This window comes from Pinus tabuliformis, chromosome 1_2, assembly GCF_031772625.1.
Source record: "Pinus tabuliformis cultivar Carrire ecotype Pingquan chromosome 1_2, CPIR1, whole genome shotgun sequence".
Taxonomy (NCBI): Eukaryota; Viridiplantae; Streptophyta; class Pinopsida; order Pinales; family Pinaceae; genus Pinus; species Pinus tabuliformis.
Window position 1 is genome coordinate 1342279475 of NC_142298.1, and position 18429 is coordinate 1342297903.

At 37.6% G+C, this 18429-nt stretch overlaps 1 protein-coding gene across 7 annotated transcripts; it reads left to right on the top strand.

Annotated features, from left to right (window-relative positions):
• Window positions 1–343: 343 nt before the first annotated feature.
• Window positions 344–3378, top strand: LOC149211181 (putative LRR receptor-like serine/threonine-protein kinase At5g48740). 7 transcript variants are annotated; one of them, XM_089396951.1, is made up of 10 exons: window positions 344–652; window positions 764–885; window positions 987–1164; window positions 1395–1495; window positions 1693–1871; window positions 1972–2101; window positions 2192–2260; window positions 2392–2578; window positions 2676–2808; window positions 2897–3377. In XM_089396951.1, exons 3-10 carry the CDS (start codon window positions 1055–1057, stop codon window positions 3146–3148), a joined length of 1161 nt encoding a protein of 386 aa, XP_089253077.1. In that variant the 5' UTR covers window positions 344–652; window positions 764–885; window positions 987–1054; the 3' UTR covers window positions 3149–3377. The 7 variants fall into 7 exon arrangements, with proteins under 7 accessions (XP_089253077.1, XP_089253078.1, XP_089253079.1 ...); XM_089396952.1 differs by having other exon boundaries at window positions 764–851; XM_089396953.1 differs by lacking the exon at window positions 764–885 and having other exon boundaries at window positions 1032–1164; window positions 2897–3378.
• Window positions 3379–18429: the final 15051 nt, after the last annotated feature.

Here is an 18429-nt window from a genome sequence, read left to right on the forward strand (position 1 = left end):
AATAATTATAAATAGTAATTGTGAATAACAATTAAATGTGAATTGTGCAATTATTTGAATGCTAATTAACATAAATATGTTGTGCATTTCAAATTTGTAAATATGATTCATAATTGTCCCTCAATATTATAAATATTAAATATAGTAATAAGCTATATTATTTTGAAATTATTATCTATATATATATATATATATATATATATATATATATATATATATAAAAAAGTAGATATTCTAATTTATAAATATAATTATAAATTATAAAAAATATTCCAAATTTATCAATAATTATGAATAACAATTATAAGGAATACTTAAGCATGTGAGGTACAATAATATAATGAATGTAGTTTTTCTCTAAGACATAAAATTAGTCGATTTGCTTCAGCGATTAGTGAATAGTGATACAGGGTTTGCATCGATTAGTGGCAACTAGTCGGTCAGATCGGACCTTTGCCGGATTTCTTCCGGAGATAAGCTCTATCTTTGCAAGTGTTTCTTCTTTAGATAAATTCTGGAGATAAGCGTTTCTTCTGGAGATAAGCTCTCTCTTTGCAAGTGTTTCTTCTTTACATAAATTCTGTCTTGATAGTCATTTTCAAAGAAAACTGCTGCGGATCGGTTCGCTTGTTGTGCTAATTTTCCAGACTGGGTATTGATCTCAGAAACCCTAAAGAGTTCCATGTTTATATCCTATTTATATTCTCTGAAGGGAATTTTAATCACTAAACATAATATTACAATCTCTTTACTATTATCGCAGGTTTATATGGAACAATTGTTTCACCTGTATAATTCGTGCATACGTTTTCGACAAGCTTTCATTGAATTGAGCAATATAACATTTATTCGTATTCACAACAATTTCCATTATCAAATGTTCAAGTTATGCTTTTTATTTAATATTTTTGTTACCAGCAAAGCAAGGAATGCCCGGTACAACAGTAATACCTAAACGGTTGAAAGTTTATGAAATCTTACTGCAGGAGGTTCACGATTACAGTGAAAATCCCTCATTTGGTGTGTTGCAGATACTCTGGAAATCCTTATCTGTATGTATAAGGGCGGGGATTATATTCAAGAAACCAGAAATAATTTAGGGAAGAACAAAGTGGGTGTTATTTTGGGAATTGTTAGAAATTGTAATGACTCCAGCATGTTAAAGTAAGTATAAATATTCCTCGCCAAATTCATGGTTAGAATCAAGTTTTGGTTGATCAAGCTCATATTATTTGTGTGTGTCAATTTTTGTGTTTTCCTTTATGTCTTTTCAACCCATTGGTATCAGAACTATAGGAAAGTAAATAGAAGATCGTGAGCAAAACCTGAGAGGCCTAAGAATTAAAGAATCCACTGTTTGGGTTGTTAAGGGTTTAACTTAAGTAGTTTTTCAGGACTTTAGTGATGATGGCCGGTATTACCGTATATTGGAAGAAATTCAGGGCAAAGCAGCGTACCCGGGAAAAATTCAGCGAAAAGCTGCTTCTCAATAAAGGTTAGAATTTAAATTCAGATGTTCAATGTTCCATGTGGGGAAAAACACGAGGAGAAGAAAATAATAAAAACGGGGAAAAACTATACAATGAAGGTCAAGAACTTATTTTTTTATGAACATTCTAATATGAAATATAGTGGGAATTCCCCATATGAAGCTAAGTAAGACGGTGCTTTCATACTTTGCCAATTTTACAGACGACTCGATGGTTTTTACCCTACACCAGATTGTGGAAGCCACACAAAACTTTAGTCACCAGATTGGGTCTGGTGTCTTTGGAATGCTGTTCCTTGGCAAACTGCCGGACGGAAAAGAGATAGCAATAAAAATGTTTTCACTGAATACAAGAGACAGCTTTCAGGAGTTCTTGACTGAGGTAATTCCAATTTCCGAATCATTTCGCTTCTCTCGCAATTAAGAAGAAAATATATGTGAACATAGTAAAATTGATGTATACAGATTCACTTTGTTAACAGGTGGATCTGCTTTCTAGAGTCCATCATAAGAACTTGGTGTCTCTACTGGGTTACTGTTTTGCTAAACCCGAACAGCCTATGCTTATCTACGAGTACACGTCTCAAGGGCCTTTAAAGGACCGTCTTTATGGTAAATACGTCTTTAAAGGAGGGATATTGTTTGGTTGGTTTGATATTGCAACAAAAACAGTATACATTTAATTATAAATTTGTCTTTCAGGTCAGACCGCAGGACTTTTCAAACTAAATTGGAGAAACAGGCTCAAAATAGCAATCGATGTGGCTGAGGGTAATTTAAATAAATAACGTTTTTCACACTACATTTTTGTAGTGTAAACGCTGTTTAATTTTATGTATTTGAATACAACTAAATAAGAGAAATCGTGATTAACCATATTCCTCGTCTGTTTCTGATTGAAGCACTGCAATACCTGCACGTATGTTGTATTCCAATGATAATTCACAGGGATGTGAAAACTTCAAACATCCTCCTCGACAGCGATTTGAATGGAAAATTAAGCAATTTCAGTTTGTCGATGATGACAATGGATCGGAAGGCTCCTATCGAGGATACAGTGAAAGGAACTTTGGGATACCTGGATCCAGAGTAAATGACACATATATATTATTTTTGATGCTCCAGGAATTCGATTAATTATTAAGAGAAACGGCAATTTCATTTTTATTGTTGGATATTCTTACAGGTATTTTATGACTGAGCACTTCACTCAAAAGAGCGATGTATACAGTTTTGGTGTGGTTTTATTAGAAATTATATGCGGGAGAAATCCCATCGATGTGACTCTACCTGAGGAAGAAAGGGATCTCTTGACATGGGTAAGGAAATTATTTGTAATTAAGCATCCATACATAGGCTTTCATTTTAAGTGCGTGTACGAATAATTATATTTGCACGTCGTCACAGCTGAAAGAGTACGTGGAGATCGATGAAACCCCTGAAAAAATGGTGAAAATCATAGACAAGGAGATGGATGGAAAATATGAAATGAAATCAATCACTATTGTTGCCAAAATAGCGCTAAGATGTGTTGAGCATACATCATCTGGGAGGCCCAGCATGAGTGAGGTAGTAGGAGAGCTGAAGGAGGCTTTCATGTATGAGAAAGTAAAGCTAAAGGAGGTTGTCGTTGCCAAACATGTAAAGATTCAAGAGTAACTTTAAAGCATTGAATTTACAAAGTTTTAACTTATAATTCAGATGACATATGTTTCTTGTTTCCCTTTGTTAACATGACACATTTTTTTTAATAATATCACATGATGTGATCTTGATTTCATGAAAGAGGGAAGTAATTGTAATCTACCCAAGCAAATTTGAATAGTCATTCATGTATTATAACTCAAGTGAGGCCAAATGTGTCAAAGTGGAATGAGTGGCAAATCAAAACCATACATGGAATTTGAATCAAATCGAAGACAAGTATGCAACAAGAAGGTATACCTGCCAAGTGACGCTGCACTACTATATTTTATTTATTTTTGTCTGATGGAACTTCCACTCAACTTCAACAATTAATTGAAGATTTTGTAATTTGGAGTGAAATATTTGGTTTCCAAGAGTAAAATTCCAAGAAAAGTGTATGTTGAATGGGAAATGAAAGGCTTCCAAGATAAAAATCAGATTTGAATTAAAAAGGAGTTATAGCTCACAGTGCACCTGGAGACTGCACTCATACAAAAGAGAACACTCTCTGTACGCTCTACTATTCATCAAATGAATGATTACATTATTAATTACATCACTAGTACATCACTAGAAATCAGGTAGTTGCAAACAAACTCCTAAACTCTAGGAACAAATCCTAAACTAAGGAGATACGTTACAACTTATGTAACCATTTCTCCATTAATACAAAATAATATTAATTATTTTCAACTCCCCCCCTTAATGGAGAAAGGATTATCCTATACTCCTAGCATCCCTCTAAACAATTCAAAATTTACACGCACAAGAGCCTTAGTAAAAATATCAGCCATGTTATCACAAGTTTTACAATATTCAACACATCTCTCTTTTGACTGTTGCTTCTCTCGAACAAAATGAAAATGAGTTTCGATATGCTTGGTATTTTTATGAAAGACTGGATTATATGCAAGTTTGATGGTACTTTGGTTGTGAGTGTTGATACTAGTTGATTCTTTATGTTCTTATCCTGCATCGTTGAGAAGTCTTCTCAACCAGATAGCTTCACATGTGGCTGCACACAATGCTTGGTACTCAACTTCACATGAAGATAGAGCTACAGTGCTCTGCTTTTTGCTCCTCCATGCTATGACCCCAGATCCAATGTTGAATGTGTAACCTGTGATAGATCTTCAATCATCCAAGTTACCTGCCCAATTGGAATCTAAAAAACCTGCTAGAATAACATCAGAAGTGTCGTACAAAATGCCATAATTACTAGTACCACCAAGATACCTCAACACACTTTTTGTTGCAACCCAGTGACTTTCGAGTGGTTTTGACATGAACTGGCTCAACATAATAACAGAATATGCCAAGTCTGGTTTAGTTGTAGTCAGATATATCAAACTGCCAACTAGCTGTCTGTACATGGTAGCATCCACCTGTTTAGTACCATCGTCACTGCTCAACTTTAAGTTTTGCTGTAATGGTGTTGCTGCTAATCTGCACTGCTCCATTCTGAACCTCTCCAACAAGCTTCTAACATACTTCCCTTTAAACTGTCTCCTTTTTGCCATCAGAGCAAGGTCATTGCTCTGTGATTTCAAATTTTGTCGTCGCTCTTCTTCCTGTATCAGAATCCCTGTCAGTTCTTCAAATGAAGGGGCTTTCTCTCTTGTTGATAGCCCTGTGATGAATGTATGATAATCATGAGTCATTCCGTTCAACGTGATCGTGACCAGATCTGAATCGGAAACTTTCTCTCCGATATCTCCCAATCTGTCCTTCAGGTCTTTGACTCTTGCAATGAATCCAACAGCGGATTCATTCTCCTCCATCTTCAATGCAAACAGCTCGCCTTTAAGTGATAGAACAGGATTTGAGTTCTGCGTCTCGTATAGGTTTTTAATGGTCGTCCAAATGTCAGCGCCCGATTTACAGTCTCTAATATGTGGGATAACATTGTCCTTAACGAACATCTTCAATATAACTTTTGCTTTTGTCTCCCTTTATCCCAATCTTGTTCTTGTGTGGCTCATCCTGATATCTGCTCATTTCCTGTCACGATCTACCACGCATTTGCACTTTCAAGTAAAGTCTGCAACTTGAATTTCCAGTTGTTGAAATTTGATCCATTGAGTTTGCCAGACTTGTGGAGATACGATTCTAAACTGTTATTCATATTGAATTATGCCAGATCCAAACCTCTGTTTTGCTGAAAAAAAATTGTACCTTCAATGCGCCACCACTGGACAAGTCCGATCTGCTGCCACCGAACAGATTCAGAACTCTAATGCACCACCACCGGGCAAATCCGATCTGTTGCCACCGAACAGATCTGGAACTCCAATGCGCCACCACCGGGCAAGTCCGATCTGCTGCCACCGAGTAGATTAGGAACTTCAACATGCCACCACTAGGCAAGTCTGATCTGCTACCACCTAGTAGATCAGGAACTCCAATACGCCACCACCGGGCTACTCCGATATGTTGCCACCGAACAGATTCGGAAATTCGAAGTGCCACCACTAGGCAACTCCGATCTGCAAAAATTGCAGATTTTTCAAAGAGAAAGAGGTTGGCACTCTTCAACAGCGAAATACCCGCGCCAGAAATAAAATCGATGCGAGTCACGAAATTGGCGCGATTAATCCTGGATTTTTCATGCCAGTAGGACTTTCTACTGCGCTGGCGTGCTTATCACCCTTAGAACCACGCCAAGTGGTGCGACTGTTCCTTAAAAACCCATGCCAGCTCTTCTTTGCGCGCAAAAATGGCACGACTATTCGTGTCAAAACCGCGCCAACACTTTCTTGCGCTCAAAGATGATTAGTCATCTGAGACCTGTCTTCAGGTGTTACTGCAGTCCACCTGATTCTACAAATGCACCACTACAGTTCTGTAATCAATGATGCATCCTAAAGAAAAAAAAAAATAAGGCTATCCCTACTCTGTGCTCTGATACCAAGATAAAATCATATTTGAATTAAAAAGGAGGAGTTACAGCTCACAGGTGAGTACTGCACCTAGAGACTGCACTCATACAAAAGAGAACTCTCTCCATACACTCTACTATTCATCAAATGAATGATTACATTATTAAGTACATCACTAGAAATCAGGTAGTTGCAAACAAACTCCTAAACTCTAGGAACAAATCCTAAACTAAGGAGATACGTTACAACTTATGTAACCATTTCTCCATTAATACAAAATAATATTAATTATTTTCAACTTTCCGCCCTTATTACATTGTCAAAATAATTAAGATTTTGTAACTTGGAGTCAAATATTTGCTTTCCAAGGGTAAAATTCCAAGAAGAGTGTATGTTGAGTAGAAAGGAAAGGCTCCTGCCCTTGTTACATTGTCAAAATAACTTTGTTTTCTACAGTTGCTGAAGGTTCTGGATCCCAAGGTAAAGTCACGCCTTTTAACATTTCAAAAAGTAAAAGTAGTGACGCCGACTCTGTGTTAGCTTTTGAAAGAGAAATTCCAACATGGAGAAAACCAGGAATGTTTTAGAAAAAAATATTCTAAGCCCTAAGCTAGCGACTAGAAGATAAAAATACAAATGGCAGATGATAGATTCATATAAATAAAAAATCAAAATGATATGTACTCATAATAAATGTTAATAGTTATAGATTGCGATAGTTATATATAAATTATAACTCAATTTGCAGGTTACTGTATCTTTTGAAAGAGAAATTCCATGACTTGATAACATAGAGCAACTGTTGGAGAGAGTCCAGAATGAAAAGAAAACTCCCAGGGTCCTCAGTAGGGACGTAAAAAAAATCATAACAGACAACAAAGCGGAAATATGGAAAAGAGTGGTACAGTGGCACGGAAAAAGCCCAGGCAAGGCAAGTCTAGTTCCAGTGCCTTTCTTACATTCCAACAGCCTGATGTAGGATGGATCCAACACGTATGGTTGAACCATTGTAGATGATTTCATAGTGTATCTGCTTGCCAAGCAGTGGAAAAATATCTTTCGCTTGGACAGTGGAATTTAAGGGGACAAAGTATGAGATAAAATGAACAGGTTTTTCAATTGAGTCAATTTTTACCTAGAGAATGAATGTTTAAGCCCTCAACACATTTCATTCAATCAAAGTTTCGTATATATAAAATCATATATTGTCTAGTGGTTTGAACCACTATCTAAATAATAGGATCTTGCACCTAAATAGAAGAGTTCAATCCTAAAGTACAACAACAAACAACCAAATACATTAATATAGAAAAAATTAGCATTAATCCAACTGAATTTGATAGAAAAGAAAGATGCATTTAATATCTTAATCAGCTACATCCATCAATTTGAAATGAATTCATCAATTTGTAATGAATATTTTTCCCATTTTTAATGATTATTTGCAATATTATAAATTGCTAAACATATTTAAAATCTACGTCAATGTGTTGTTAATAGAATATTTAGAAATGCTATAGGCATGGCTATTAAACATGTTCCTTCTCTTCAATCATTAAGCACAATTATTACTCTTTAGCACTCAAATTTGAATGAAGGTTTGAAATTTTACACCTGAGTAAGGCATCAGTGGCCTCTCCTTGCTATAACCTTTGGCGGGATTCGCAAAATTGCATCCCCTCTAACTTCCGACACCCGGATATGGAGGTAATATCAACAACAACCTTTATGGTCTTTGTTACCCTAACGGAAAATATGCTTAGTAAGATGTTTACGTCGTTATTGTTGGAAATATTAATTCCAACCATTGCCTTAAACACATTGACAAACACCATGTTTTGCCTAGTCAATCACGGCACAGAAGTTAAGGCATTCAATAAATTTTGGTAAATAGACATAGACAAACATTTACTCCTTGACTATTGCTCACACTCCACAACACCTGTAAGTTCACAAAACCAATTACTATGTAAAATCGCCAATGCTACGTATTAATTATTTGCACTGTCATGTATTAATGTCAAATTTGTATGTTGAGATAAATATGGAAGTAAAAGTCATTTGTATTGTTGGGCAAGTTAGAGAGTGAGAGAGTATTTGAGGTAGCGAGGAGAAAATCGTGGAGGAAATATTGGTGGGCACATGAAAACCAGTTTTACAGACATTTTTACTCCGCAACCTAGTGATGCCTAAATCGCACTAAGTTTGTTGTGTTTTTCACTTGGAGCTGCAACCTCCATTTGTCACTTTAATGTATTTCCTTATGTTTTGGCATATAATATAAAGTGTGGCTTTTCACATTATGATATTAATCTTTGACAAATAGATTTACCGCAACCTTTTATGTTTTACTTTGTTTTATTAATTATGTGTTTTATTAAGCCTATGTGTAGTTGCGATTTCCAAAACACAACCTAAGATTAGTTGCGATTTCCTTGCCGCAACCAAATTCTCAGTGAGACTCCTCTCCTTTGCCTCGTAAAAATTTTCTAACAATTACCTTTCAGCTAAATATTCTTTCAACAACAAATCGACCCTGCCTCCAATTTAGCCTCATCACTTGATTACTACCTTTTTCTTAGAGTTGTTTGATTGCATCCTTTCAGGAGCATTTTAACTCAGATTTCCCTGAAGCACCAAAATTTTTATTAAAGAAATCATTATTCATTATACCATTATAGCTAAAATATTTATAAGGGATTGGTTTTTGACCTTCCAATCCACAGGGAGAATGTAGGTGCCTATGTAGGTTCCTAACAAGCATGGAGGTAGTTTTTAACCCAAAGTTTCTCTAGGCTAAACCAAAAAAGAAAAACATTTTTATGCCCTACTTATTTTCTTCTATGTTGTAGATGTACAATTCCTTCCCTTTGGACACATCTGCCATGTCATCATGGGTATCATTCTCTTGAATGGTCCACCCTAGTATTAAATCATAGAGAACAATGGGAATAATTAAGGGTCCTCTAATGAAGAGAAGAAAGATTAATCTTATGTTTAAATAACAATATTATACTTTTTAAGGGAATGGAGTTAGATGAAATCTAGAATTAGAAGTATATGTAAGGTAAAATAACTATTTCCCCTCGACTTTGGTTCCGTGGGAATATTTGCATAACGTCAAACAAATATCCTTCCTCAACTTTGGCTATGTGGGAATATCGTCATTCAATATTTTCAAGTGAGAAATGCTCAATTCTGTATGTGAAGAGAGCATGTTGAAGACCTGGCTGCAAGGCTAAGTTCTATGGTCAATTGAAGAAAGAAATGTGGACAGTTAACATAAATATGATACATGTAACATACTAAGATGTGCTTGTGCTTGTGACTGATTGAAGAAACAAATCTAGAAGAGACATAAACCAAAAATCGTTTTGTATTTGTGCTTATCTGAAGTTATCAGATTGAAGGCAAGAAAATATTTTAAATGTTAAAGTAAATAATTACTTGGAGTTTTGACCTTGACATATCACTTGCTGGTGTTGTAGAAATTCTCACTGTAGATCACCTGATAATGCAATATACTAAAGCAAAATACTTGATCTACTTCTACAAACAAACTTCTGGAAGCTTAATCAATTTTGAGCAAGATCAAATAGAACACATATAACAGAGAATGAGAAATCAATCACACATGAACACAGAAGAATACTCTGAGGAAAGCCATAGCTAAAGACCCCGCTATCTGTATTATCATACAAGTGGAAATATCTCCGGATTACACAAAGCTTTAGCTCACAAGCTATCCAGCTCTCAGTACAATCCCTCAATGTTGCTCATAGATAGAGTAGACACAACATATGCCTTCCTTCAGTCCTCCAAGCCTCCTATTTCCTTGCGCAGTTTCTCCTGGGTCCTCTGGCTGCCACCTGTGTGAATTTACCTCTCACAAAACTCCCAAACTCAGAAATAACTGCACAATCCTCAAGGAATGAATTCCTTCTGCATGAATGAGATATCCTCAATGGAATATTCCTGCAACTAATAGTATATTGTCCCATCCTTTGATCTCAATTGGGTCTCTGACTGAACTGACATGAATGAGTTATTTATGAGAGAATATTCAATTATCTGAAGTACACTGGTTACATGCATGCCTGCATTAACTAACTGAACTCACAATCAGTTCCACAAACTGTTGGAACTAATCTAACTGGACTTAACTCAGTTAACTGAGCTAACTAATTACAACTCAAAGTACAACTCATCCTGATCTCCTTAATTAATGGATAACTTCCTCAATCAAATGGATAACTGTTGCATGTCTTCACGTAGACTTCATGTTTAATTTTCTCCAACTAATTAACTCAAGATGAATTAATTAATTATTTTACAAACAGCTGCTAAGATCAAATTCGAATTTTAATTCTCAATTTTAGTTCAGGGACTAACTAAAATTGGAATGTATCCCGAAATGCTATTTATAGTAATGCTATTTTTAGCACTTCTATATTTAGCATTTCTTGTTGCTATTTTCAACACTCCGTCTCAACAAGAAAGGGATTATCTGCCACCTCAATCCTATCTCTGTGGAACTCGAATTTTCATTTTGACAATGCCTTTGTCAAAATATTTGCATCCTGCTCCTCGTTCGAAACGTACTGCAACAACATGATCCTCTTCATCACACAATCTCGAAGATGATAATACCGAATATCGATGTACTTGGACATATCATGAAATACTGGATTCTCAGAAAGTTTGATACAACTCTGATTATCGCAATAGATCACAGTTGGATCCAACCTCTGATCAAACAATCCAACTAGAATTTTCCACATCCAAATGGCCTTGCATGCTGACTAAATAGAACCCATGTATTCAGCCTCTGCTGAGCTAAGTGCAACTGACCTCTGTTTCTTACTGTACCAAGAAACTATAGTTGAACCAAGGTTGAAAATTCTTCCTGAAGTGTTATTCCAATCTGATGGACTCCCTGCCCAATATGCATCTGTGAAGCCTTGAAGCTTCACTCCCTCTATCCATCTGTACCATAATCCATACTGAGATGTGCCTCTGAGGTATCTCAGCACATGCTTTGCTACCTTCCAAAACAACTTGGTAGGTTGAACCATAGCTTGACTTGGTTCACCGCAAAGCAAAAATCTGGTCGTGTGTTCACTAAATACATCAATGAACCCACAAGCTATTGATAAACAGTAGTAGCTACTACCTCACCTGAAGTAGCATCCTGCTTCCTTCAGTTACCTGCTAGAGAAGTCTGCATGGGCTTGCACTTCTTCATGTGGAATCTCCTGAGTATCTCATTAGCATACTTGCCTTGAGACACAAACACTTCCCCATCCTTCTGCCACACTTCCATGCCTAGAAAGTAGTGCATGAGACACATGTATTTCATCTCGAACTCTCTTGCAAGGTCCTCCTTACAAGACTTGATCAACTGATCATCACCTGTCAATATCAGATCATCAACATAAAGAACAATGATCAATGGCTTACCTTCTACCATGATGTGGTAAAAGTTCACAATCGCTTCACTCTTTGTGAAGCCCAACCCGGTGAAATAGCTATCAATCCTGGTGTACCAAGCACGAGGTGCTTGTTTCAGCCCATACAAAGCTCTCTTGAGTCAGCACACATGCGACTCACGATCGAAGGCCTCAAATCCTTACGGCTGCTCTATGTACACCTCTTCCTTAATCTTGCCATTAAGGAACACAATCTTCACATCCATCTGATGGATCTTCCAACCCATATGTGCTGATAATGCCAACATCGATCTGATAGATGAGTGCCTTGCTATAGGAGTAAAAGTCTCATCATGGTCGATCCCCTCTATCTGTGAGAAATCACAGGCAACAAACCTTGCCTTATGTTTCTCAACACTACCATCAGCTACTTGCTTTACCTTGTAAAGCCATCAAGAACTCACCATTGAATTGTCCTCCAGTCTTGGAACAACATCCCAAACACTGTTACGAACTATGGAGTCATACTCCTCCACCATAGCATCAACCCAGACTAGTTGCTACACTTCTTCCTCAAAGGAAGATGGTTAGTTCTCTATACATTCCCCAACTAGGGCCATGTAACTAGTGTACCGCTCAGGTGACCTCCTCTGTCTGCACTGAGAAAATGGCTATCCCACATTCTCTCTCACATCCATCATCAATCTGTCAGCTTCCCTTGAGCAATTCTACCCATCTCTGGAAAACTCTGCATGAATGGATGTCTCCACTCATGGATTCTCTGCATGTGGCTGCTCTGCATCAGTTTGATGTTCCTCCTCTTAAGGAACCAAAAATTCCTCCTTTGCATGCAACTTGAGCTCCCTCTCAAGGTAAACTCGCATGGCCTTCTGCTCATTGAACTTCAGATCTCTGCATACCACTATCCTCTCACTGGTAGGCAAGAACACCTGATAGTTTTGTGGTGTATCAGTGTACCCCACAAGTATCTCCAACTCAGTTGTTCGCTCTAGCTTCTTCCAGACATCTTTGGTCACTTGGAAAAATACTGATGAGCCAAAAATCCTGAAGTGACTCACGTCTGGTCTCTTCCTGGAAAGAGCCTCCTCTAGTGCCTTCATTCCCAATATACGATGCAGGCTTCTATTCTACAAGTATACTGTTGTATTGCATGCCTCAGCCCATAAATGAAGTGGTAGGCCTTGGTCATGCAGCATCACCCGAGCTGCTCCCACAATTGTTCTGTTCTTCCTTTCGGCCACCCCATTCTGCTGTGGATTATGGGGTGTTGTCAACTCCCGTTTAACTTCGCGACGCCCTTATTTTCTTTCCAGATTCTTTCTCAACCAAGGCTTTGAACTCACAAAACCTTGAGAAGGTTTGATCCTTCTTCTACATGAAGTAGATCCAACATCTACGAGAAAATCATCAACAAAAATAACATAGTACCTTTGTTTAGTGATGGAGGCTATCGAGAATGGTCCACACACATCTGTATGAACTCGCTCCAAGATTGCTCCAACTCGACTGTCTCGATCCTGAAAGGAATATTTTGCATACTTACCCAAGGTACAACCTTTGCATGTATCCACTTGCTCCAGTTTACCCTCGGAAAGTCTAGTAAGAATCTGTTGCATGATCTTCAGGGCCCCATGGTGCAAGTGGCCCAATCTTGTATGCCATAGCTTGCCAACATCTTGGCTTTGCACCAACTCTACTTTGGAACTCAATGCAGCACGGTCATCTACCTCTAGCTTGTAGAGATTCTTTACTCAAATCCCAATCCTCTTGGTCTGTCCTATGCCAATGTGCCTCAAGAATGCCTTTCCTTTACGAAATACTACATAATAGCCTTTGTCTTCCAACATAGCGATGGACACCAGGTTCTTCTTCAGTCCAAGCACATAATTTACATTAGTCAGGGCGAGAGGAGCTCCATGCTCCCTCTGAATCACAACCATACCTTCACTTGAAACATAGTACTTTCCATCATCGCCCATCTCTATGCGCATCTGGAGGTCCTTCTCCTCCAAGTTATTGAATAAACTCTTGTCGTCGGTCATGTGGAATGAGGCTCCACTGTCCAAGTACCGAACACGACCCACCATCAATGAAACCATGCATGTGATGAGGTGAAATCTAATTCGAACTGTGAGTCTAGTGCCTCACCATCTGATCCTTTTGAGGATCCCTTCTTTGATTTCTTCTATGGACAATTCGTCACATAATGTCCCACCTCATGACAATGAAAGCATCACACTTTTGATTTGTCAATATTCTTCCCACCATGGGAAGAACTCAATTTGGAATGGGAAGCCTTCCCCTTCCCTTTCCTCGCCTTACTCGCTAAGGCTAGATTTTCTTCATCATCATGCTTTGATGAAGAACCATCTTTGGTACTTCTCCTTATCTCTTCCTACATCAAATCCAACCACATTCGTTCCCAATTTGGCAGTTTCTCTCTTCCATTTACTGAGTCTTGATAGCTATGCCAGCTCTTAGGAAGACCAAGGAGAGAAAGACTCACCATTTCATCATCATCTGTCGTGATTCCTACACTTCCAAGCTCATCCCTGCAAGTTGTGAGCTTGTTCAGATATGTAGAGATCATGTCGCCCTTTTCACACTTGATTTTCCGAAGCTTGTCTTTCAGCAACAACTTCCTCTGATCGTTGTTGTTCTAATATAGATCCTTCAATGTTTTCCACATTGAAAACGGTGTCTCCTTCCCATGGAAACTCGAGACAATATGGTCTCAAACTCCCTCCAGAAGGATCCTCCTCTCTCTAGCCGCACATTTCTTCCATTCCACCAATTCTTTGGCATTAGCTGCTGTTGGCTTGGGAAATTCTTAATCAATGAAGTCCTTCAAACCATTTTCCTCTAATATTGTTTCCATGCAATCCTTCTAGGCTATATAATTTGAGCTGCCATCCAGGGCATACTCGAGTCACAAACCGTTGAACGCCATTGGTGAAATCTGAAATGTGATAAGAATTTGATTTCTATAATCAGAAACTTCAAACTTCGAACCTCTCCCTTCTTGGTATATTGTTCTATTCTTTGATCACCTTTTCTCTAATACCATGTAGAAATTCTCATTGTAGATCACCTGATAATGCAATATACTAAAGCAAAATACTTGATCTACTTCTACACACAAACTTGCAAAAGCTTAATCGATTTTGAGCAAGATCAAATAGAACACATAACAGAGAATGAGAAATCAATCACATATGAACACAAAAGAATACTTTGGGGAAAGCCACAACTGAAAACCCCGCTATCTGTATTATCATACAAGTGGAAATATCTCTGGATTACACAAAGCTTTAGCTCACAAGCTATCAAGCTCTCAGTAGAATCCCTCAATGCTGCTCATAGACATAATGGACACAACATATGCCTTCCTTCAGTCCTCCAAGCCTCCTATTTCCTTGCGTAGTTTCTCCTGGGTCCTCTAGCTACCCCCTGTGTGAATTTACCTCTCACACAGCTCCCAAACTCAGAAATAACTGTGCAATCCTCAAGGAATGAATTCCTTCTGCATGCAAGAGATATTTTCAATGGAATATTCATGCAACTGATAGTATATTGTCCCATCCTCTGATCTCAACTGGGTCTCTGACTGAACTGAGATGCATGAGTTATTTATGAGAGAATATTCAGTTATTTGAAGTAAACTAGTTACATGCATGCATGCATTAACTAACTAAACTCGCAATCATTTCCACAAACTGTTGGAACTAATCTAACTGGGCTTAACTCAGTTAACTAAGCTAACTAATTACAACTCAAAGTACAACTCATTCTGATCTCCTTAAGTAAAGGATAACTTCCTCAATCAAAGGGATATTTGTTGCATGTCTTCACATAGACTTCATGTTTGATTTTCTCCAACTAATTAACTCAAGATGAATGAATTAATTATTTTACAAACAACTGCTTAGATCAAATTCGAATTTTAATTCTCAATTTTAGTTCAGGGAATAACTAAAATTGGAATGTATCTCGAAATGGTATTTATAGCAATGCTATTTTTAGCACTTCTATATTTAGCATTTCTTGTTGCTATTTTGAACAGTTGCGCTTTGCGGTGTGCTTGGAGAAGCACTTGATTGGCTGCGCTTGAATAGGAGTAGAGGGAGTCCTGTTGAGGAATTACTTGATGCTGTTAATTCCTCTTCGTCCTCATGTCGTATACATGCTTTGACATTGACTGTCTTCTCTAAACTTCCATCCCATGCTTCCTCTTTTATGAACTGCACATCTCTGCGGATTATGACCTTCTTGGTTGATGGATTGTAGAGTTTGTATGCCTTGGATTCATCACTGTATCCAACAAATATACATTTCTCCCCCTTGTTGTCCAACTTCTTCCTTAACTCATCCGGGACATGTGCATATGCCACACATCCAAAAACTCTCATGTGAGTGACATTTTTTTATTTTCCACTCCATGCCTCTTCAGGAACAATGTTCTGGACACTTTTGGTTGGACATCTATTCAAGATATATGCTGCACAAGCGACAACTTCAACCCAATATTCATTTAGAAAATTCTTTTCCTTTAACATACTCCTTGCCATCTCCATAATGGTCATATTCTTCCTTTCTACCACACCATTTTGCTGAGGTGTATACCTTGTTGTAAATTGCTTGTGAATTCCATGCTTCCTACAAAATCTAAGGAAATCATTTGAGATATATTCGCCACATCTGTCAGTCTCGAGGAATTTGATGTAGTATCCATTTTGCTTTTCAACAAGAGCCTTGTATTGACGAAAGTGCTCAAACACTTCACTTTTCTATTTTAGGAGAAAGACCCATGTCTTCCTTGTGTAGTCATCTATTAAGGTCAACACATAGTGACTACCACCAATTGATGGTGTCTGCATTGGTCCACATAAATCTGAGTGGACAATCTCCAAAGGTGCCTTTGCCCTTACTGACTTTCCTATTGGAAATGTCTCTCTATGTTGCTTGCTCAAGATACATCCTTCACATACGCTGTCTGGTTTTTCTATGAGTGGTAAACCATTCACCATGTCTTTCCTATGCAGCAAATTCAAACCTCCAAAATTGAGATGTCCAAATCTCAAGTTCCATAACTAGTTTTCATCTTTTACCTCTGCTTAAAATTTTACTTGTGTGCCAGCTACATCTTTTCTTCCATCTTCTTGTGAGTTCATAAATAGTTGTGCCTGTGCACCTTCTTTCTGCAAATATAATATTATTTTTAGGGGAAACATTCTATTGTTTGTCATCTGAACCTTTGCAATCAGTTGTCTTCTTGGAGGCCTATCCAAAATTGTGAACACATCATTTTTGAATAAGACATTGTAGCCTTTCTGCATGAGCTATCCAACGCTCATGAGATTATGTTTCAAACTGGGGACAAAGTAAACATCTGAGATGTATTTCTTCTCCCCCTTCTTTGTTAGGATATTAACTCTTCCTTTTCCCATGACAAAGACTTTTTTGTCAGTCCCTAATGTCACTTCAAATTTCACACTTTCATCTAGATCATAAAACATTTCTATGTTTCTTGACATGTGGTTGCTATACCTTGAATCTAGATACCATATATCACTCTGTTTTTCTTGTGCTACATTACAAGCTAAAAACATGCTATCATGGTTCTAATTTTCTCTTGTGAAATTTACACTTGGCTTGTTACTAATATCATATTGCTTCTTTCTACATTATTTTGCATAATGACCATACTTCTTACAGTAATGACATTGAACTTGAGATTTATCATACCTCTGACCTTGTGCTTGATTTTGGCTTGGACCTTGACTTGGATTTTGATTGCTGCCTCTTCCATTTGAGCTTGAAGGGTTGCTTCTTCCTCTTCCTCTAGCATATGATCTTCCTCTGCCTCGAACTTGACCAAATGATACTTGTGTCTTGAAGGCATGCTCCATTGAGGAGCTTACTGCTCTATTCAGTCTATGTTCATGAGAAATCAATGATGCATTAAGCTCATCCATTGAGAACTGTGAGAGATCCTTTGTCTCTTCTATGGCCACAACAATGGCCTCAAACCTTGCTGGAAAACTTCTCAAAACTTTCTCAACTATTCTTCTTTCCTCAAGTGTCTCACCATGAGACCTGATTTGAGTAACCAATCCACTTACATGTGTAAAAAACGAGTCTATATTCTCATACTCTTTCATACTAAGTGTTTCAAAATCTCACCTCAACATTTACAGCTTTGTTGTCTTGATTTTTGCCATGCCTTGGTAAGCTCTCTGGAGGGTGTCCCATGATTCCTTGGACTTCATTGCTGCTGCAACCCTTGGGAAAATACTTTCATGAACTACTTGGAAAATATAAAACAGGGATTTTGAATCTTTCTTCATGTTGTCCCTTAATAAATCTCTTTCTTTTTGAGATAAGGCATTGTATGCTGCTGCATCTGCTGGTTCTTGAAAACCATTCTCCACCAAATCCCAAATGTCTTGAGAAGAAAACAGGGTCTTCATTGTAGTAGCCCAATAATCATAATTTTTTCCATTAAACTGAGGTATTTGAGGATTAGTCAAGCTTGTGCTTGATGTTTCCATTTCTGAGTGTAGCCAAGAGGCAGAGAGTTATGACTTTCACGAAGCTACTTTCAGGCAGCTAGCTTTGCGCACCGTGGACCGCAGAGCTATTTTAGAGACTTAATAAATAATATTCACTCACACACCGCAGAGCAGAGACTTAATGAATAATATTCACTCACAGCAAAAATAACAAAGTAGGTTTGGAGAAACACAATAAAAACTTAGTATTAAATTCTAAAACATGAAAATACATTCACATGAGGTTGCGACTCATCATAGACTTAATGAATAACATTCACTCACGGAAAAAATAACAAAGTAGGTTTTGAGCAATGAAATAAAAACTTAGTATTAAATTCTAAAACATAAAAATACATTCACATGAGGTTGCG